At 33.7% G+C, this 6,316-nt stretch overlaps 1 protein-coding gene across 1 annotated transcript in view; it reads right to left on the reverse strand.

Annotated features, from left to right (window-relative positions):
* LOC109830085 (multiple inositol polyphosphate phosphatase 1-like) overlaps window positions 1–1,479 on the reverse strand; it is a 5,630-nt gene extending 4,151 nt beyond the window's left edge. The window contains 4 exon segments of the mRNA XM_020397236.1: window position 1; window positions 3–187; window positions 719–806; window positions 1,287–1,479. The exon segment at window position 1 is cut by the window's left edge and continues 66 nt beyond it. Coding sequence (XP_020252825.1) covers window position 1; window positions 3–187; window positions 719–806; window positions 1,287–1,399 — 387 coding nt within the window. The 5' untranslated portion in view covers window positions 1,400–1,479.

Here is a 6,316-nt window from a genome sequence, read left to right on the forward strand (position 1 = left end):
TCTCTCCTTCACTAACCAGCTCTCCACCTCTCTTTCTACCTTTCCAAGGGGATTTCCAACCAGACAACCATGAAGGAATACTCCGTCCAGCCTGTTTTGCTTCACTGAGAAGTGACTCCAAACGAATTGCCAGCCGATCTAATTCTTGAATCCTTTTTTTGGTAGGAGCACGGGTTCCATGTCTTGCCTGCATTAAACGCTCTGATTGATAACTTTCAAGATAAAAATTCATTCAATAGATAGCCCATAAGTTTGCCAGAAGCAGCATGTCACTAGACTCACTACAACATGCACAGAGCTATATATTTCAAGTAATTCATATAGAGGTAGGAATTTTCAAAAAGAAATGCATGAGTGATACTAGAGATATATGCTACTTTGCTATTTACTAGTCTACATTGATCCTATTAATAACAAAATAATAATAATCTAAGAACTCATGTCCCATTAGAATCAAAATGATCAAACAAATAGCCACTTATCCTCCTAAACATTTTAGCCCCTAGACATATCTTGATCAATGAACCGTCTTTACTTTCCCTTGAATCATGTAAGAATAACCATGTACGGCACCAATAACGATGACAAAGTAAGGGGAATTTGTCCAATTTTCTAAAAAATCTATGAAACGAAACTTCACGACAGTTCCATAAAACTTATCCAAACTTAAAATACCGCATCACCATAAATCTAAACACAAGACGTTATCACAAATTACCACAAGATTCAGGTGAAATGGGGTACATCCATCCGGGACAGCAGGTGGCTGGTAAACAGCAACGTTTGCTTCTTTTCCAGCATCATATCTGCAAACTCAGAGAGAAATCAAATAATCATTATTATTTCCTGTTTAAGGTTAGTATTATACGGTTAGAAAGTTGATCATTAATGAGTTCACGGTCAGGAATCACCTTCTAAATCCTACAATCCTGATCTCAGATAAGATTTTAGATAGAAATGGAACTTAAATAACAATAAAGCATAAAAAAATCTTTCTTTTGTTAACTTACCAGTGTTTTACAATAGATAATGTGTGTGCTTGTACAGAAAGCAATCAATTTAAAACTAAATTCAAATCCATGAAGAGTGATAAATTTCTTCCAACGCTAGATGCTAGATTAAGTATAAAATCTGGTTAAATTCCCTATACGAGTTTAAAATACACACAAAAAAAAATCACAAATTCCAGCGAACCATGTCATATTGAGATAAAAAGGAAAAAATACTAAAAAATGTAACAAATTGCACCAAAAAAAGAAGAAAAAAATAATAGAAATAGAGGTGACCTGGTGACGGTGGAAAGGTGGTGGCGGACGTCGAAGGATCCGCCGACGGAGGAAGAAGAAGGGAGAAGGCTCGAGAAGAGAGTTAGGGTTAGGACGGCGAGGGGGATCGCCATTGATTTTAGCTGAAATGAGCAAAGATCGCGGTTTTTTATTTTCTCTCTTTTTATTTTTGGTGCTTTTGTTTTTAGGTAACCTTTTCTAAAAAGAGAGCAATTTCTTTGGGAAAGGGATAGATCCTGTAATTTGCTTTTACTTTTGGGGCCCGCAATTTGGAGGCGAGAATGGGCGCAGAATGGGCCTTTATTGGGCCGGTTTAGGGAATTTATTTTTAATTTATTTTAAACATGGAAACTCGGTGAGGGAATGCCAAGACACAGCTCTCACATCATCAGGAGGTTTCAGTTGTTTTCAAGAAAAACTACGGAAATTAGAAATCACCTTAAATCCATTTTAATTCTGATGTGCAGTTGTAGTTAAAGCTCTGCTTAATTAAGTTTTTAAGACTTCGTAGTTGTAGTCATATGTGTTTGTTTTTGGGATTCAGATCCTCTCTAATTAGGTGATAAGCGAACAGTCTCAAATTCCTCCAACCATTGCCATATATTCTGAATTCAATGGATAAGATTAGGTCATGTAGGATTGCACTATTGTGATACTTGTTTTCAAAGAATAATGGTTTTCAAAAAATAGTGGTTTTCAAGGCAAGGGGGGTTTTATCTTGGAGTGCTGCTACGGGGACCCAAAATATGGGACCAAGGGAGGGGACAGGTGAGGTGTCCCCTCCCTATTGTATAATGAGTTGGCATGGCCAACTCATTATGTAATAGGGAGGGGACACATCACATGTCCCATCATTTGGTCCCATATTTTGGGTCCTTAAATCATTATCTTGTGGCCCAATCTCTTCCTTTAAATTGGGAATGTATGATAATGATTAAAAGAATTGGAGGCTCTCTAATTACCATAAAATTAGAGAGGATCTTTATCCTTTGTTTTTGTGCTACTCAAGGCTTTTTACATTTGTTTAAGATGTGGTTTTAATTGGAGTTAGAGCATCTCCAACAGGTTCTTCAAAATTTTCTCTAAAATGGGGAAGCAAAAGTCATATTCTCCAACTAATTTTTACACCAACTCCAACAGCTTCCCTATTTTGAAGAATCAATTTTTTCCTCCAAAATTTTGGAGAATGCTGCAGATTTGGGGAAGCTTCCCCATTTTTTCTCCTCCATCCCTATTTTGGGGAATGAGATGGGGAATCTGTTGGGCCAAAAACCTAACTAAATTCTCCAAAAGTGAGAAATGGGGAAGCTGTTGGAGATGCTCTTACAATTTAAATCTCTTTTGATATCGATACTCAAATGTTTGTAACTACAATTTTAATATTACCCTTTAGTCTTTTAGATATTACATGTTTATCCTTAACTTATTTAATATTTTATTAATAAAATTAGAAAATAATATAAAACTTGATTACATTTTAGGTAAATTTTCTTTAAAAAAATCAAACAAAGATACAATATAAATAAGACACCGAAATTTGAAATTAAGCAGAGATTTGGTAGATTAGAGAGAGAGAGAGAGATTTGGGTTAAAATTTACTAAAATAAATTAGTATTTATCTTATAGAAAGGAAATCTAAAAAAAAAAATCAACTAAACTTTTTAACTAATAAGGATTCAAAAAAACTTGTAATCATATTACATGTGCATCTCTCCTCTATAGAATTTTAATAGGAATAGCATTCAGTTACAAACGACTCAATATAAATCGCAATTGACCCAATTCGCCAGCGCGAGCCTAGCAATAAGAGCTTTGCTACATGGACCCAAAATATGGGACCAATAGGGAGGACAAGTGAGGTGTCCCCCTCTTATTGGATAATGAGTTGGCCATCATTAATGATGGTCAACTCATTATCCAATAGGAAAGGGACACCTCACTTGTCCTCCCTATTGGTCCCATATTTTGGGTCCTTAAAGAATTTTTCTAGCAATAGTCATAGGATTCAGTTGCGAAATTCTATTTATAACCTACTTTAAAGTCGAACTTGATAATTTTTTTTAAAGAAAACTAACAAAACTATCAAAATTGGTCATAGAAGAATTTGTTTCAAGTATAAAAATTTTTATAGACGAATGTGTACAATTTTAGGGATTTGCTTTTATGTTTATTAAAAGGGAAAAATGCTTCCAGCCCCCAAAAGCCAAGTGAACATGCTTCCCACCCCCAGGACTTGGTCAATGGGCGTTTTACCCCTAAAAATAAAGAATCTGTTCTCTGAGCCCCCAAAACACAAAAGCCAAGACATTAAAACATGTGAAGACCATAATACCCTTCTCTCTCTTTTTTTTTTATTAAAATATGATGGGGATTATTTTATTATTTTTATTTTCTCTCTCTCTTTATCATGATGTACCAAGAGGATAGTTGAAATGATTGATGAGGATTATTTTATTATTTTCGTTTTTTATTATTTTGGTTGTTTGTATTGGGAGGTTGTTAAAGTTACGGGTTTATTGTTAAGGTTACGGGTTGGTTGTTAAGGTTAAGGGTTTGTTGTTAAGGTTATGAATCCTCTCTCTCTCTCTTTCTTTTTTTATTAAAATATGATGGGGATTATTTTATTATTTTTGTTTTTTCTCTCTCTCTTTATCATGATGTACCAAGAGGATAGTTGAAATGATTGATGAGGATTATTTTATTATTTTTGTTTTTTTATTATTTTGGTTGTTTGTATTGAGAGGTTGTTAAAGTTACGGGTTGATTGTTAAGGTTACGGGTTGGTTGTTAAGGTTAAGGGTTTGTTGTTAAGGTTATGAATCCTCTCTCTCTCTCTTTCTTTTTTTATTAAAATATGATGGGGATTATTTTATTATTTTTGTTTTCTCTCGCTCTTTATCATGATGTACCAAGAGGATAGTTGAAATGATTGATGAGGATTATTTTATTATTTTTGTTTTTTATTAACCTTAATAATTAAACCCGTAACCTTAACAATTAAACACGTAACCTTAACAATTAAACCCGTAACCTTAACAATAAATCCATAAGCTACACAACAAACCCATAACCTTAATAACAAACCCTTAACCTTAACAACCAACCCGTAACCTTAACAATCAATGCATAACCTTTACAACCAACCATTATCCTTAACAACGAATATTCTAAAAATACAAAAAGAATAAAAAACAAAAATAATAAAATAATAATCCTCTTTAATCATTTCATATCATCAAAGAAACATCATGATATATAGAGAGAGAGAGAGAGAGAGAGAGAGAGAGAGAGGATTCACAACCTTAACAACAAACCCTTAACCTTAACAACCAACCCGTAACCTTAACAATCAACCCGTAACTTTAACAACCTCCCAATACAAACAACCAAAATAATAAAAAACGAAAATAATAAAATAATCCTCATCAATCATTTTAACTATCCTCTTGGTACATCATGATAAAGAGAGAGAGAGAGAGAGAGTCCTCATCATATTTTAATAAAAAAAAGAAAGAGAGAGAGAAGGGTATTATGGTCTTCACATGTTTTAATGTCTTGGGTTTTGTGTTTTGGGGGTTCAGAGAACAAAATATTTATTTTTAGGGGTAAAACACCCATTGACCAAGTCTTGGGGGTGGGAAGCACGTTCACTTGGCTTTTGGGGGCTGGAAGCATTTTCCCCTTATTAAAATATAGGGGATTTTAGATATTATTCTATCACATCATATGTATTTTGATATTAGTCCCTCAAATCTTCATATTTTGATATTAGTCTACTTGTTGTCATTACCGTGTTGATATTAGTCCCTGTAAATAGTTTCGTATTATACTTTCTACGAAAATTTCATTAACTCTTAACTTTTTGGATGGACTGAACATTATACCCTTTGGATTATAAACCAAACTCATTATTTATTTAACTTATACCTGCTTGAAAACCTTAAAGTCGTTTAATCACAAACCAAAACCCAAACTCATTTCGACCCTTGTCTTCTTCCTTTCATCCCTTTGATTTCTAAACAATTTATCAACCTCAACTTCTTTCTACTTTCACCTTCTTCAAACAAGAAGAGGAATATAACCCTAAATGTTTTCATCAAAAGAGCAATAAGCTCTTACATAATGAGTACTTACCAGAAATTCAAAATACCCCCATCTCAAGCTCATGGCTTCTTCCCCTCTTCATCAATCTTCATAATTCTAAGATCAAACTCTTCTCTTCCTCCCATTTTTTTAACACAAACCACATCATCAGAACTCATTCATTCCCTCTAACACAATCAACAACAACAACATGTTCATGCTCAAAGATCCTAAACTCCCTTGTAGAATCAAATTTTCACTATGTCGCCTCAAACACCACGACCCAGCAAACCCTTAATGAGATCACAGCCTCACCTTGTAGCCTCATCAAGAAAACCCCCCACACCTCGTCAACAAACTTGAATGAGATATTAGATTGAAACTGTGAGCAAAGGAGGAAGTGGTGGAATGGGGAAGAGGAAAAAAAGGATTTTTGGGGAATTCAAACAAAGAGTTATTTAGTAATTACCCATCCATTAATTTATTACCAACTATCTAACAATAGTTAAGGTCTTTGTATGGAAAAGTTAATAGAGGGACTAATATCAACACATGTATGGTATTTGAGGGATTAATATCATATGAAGATTTAAGGGATAAATATCAAAATACCTATGATTTAGGGGACTAATATCTAAAAAGACTAAAATATATTAAATTGTTGCATGTAGATGACCAGATTTATCAAATTTTCATTCAAAGTTAAAATCATTGAACTTTACACATCTATCTATGGTAATGTATGCAATTGGAAAGCATTTAATGCTTCTTAACGTATGCTTTAAGGGCACATCACAGGAAAACACTTAAAGTAAAAAATAGTTCCTTTATAATTTGCTGAATTGTGCAAAATAGAATGGACCAACGTCTTCATTTATCATTTCTTTCTTATGTAATTGAAAAGCTTTTCATACATACTAATGTACGCATAGTTTCTTTGGACTTTA

This window comes from Asparagus officinalis, chromosome 2 (genome assembly GCF_001876935.1).
Source record: "Asparagus officinalis chromosome 2, Aspof.V1, whole genome shotgun sequence".
Taxonomy (NCBI): Eukaryota; Viridiplantae; Streptophyta; class Magnoliopsida; order Asparagales; family Asparagaceae; genus Asparagus; species Asparagus officinalis.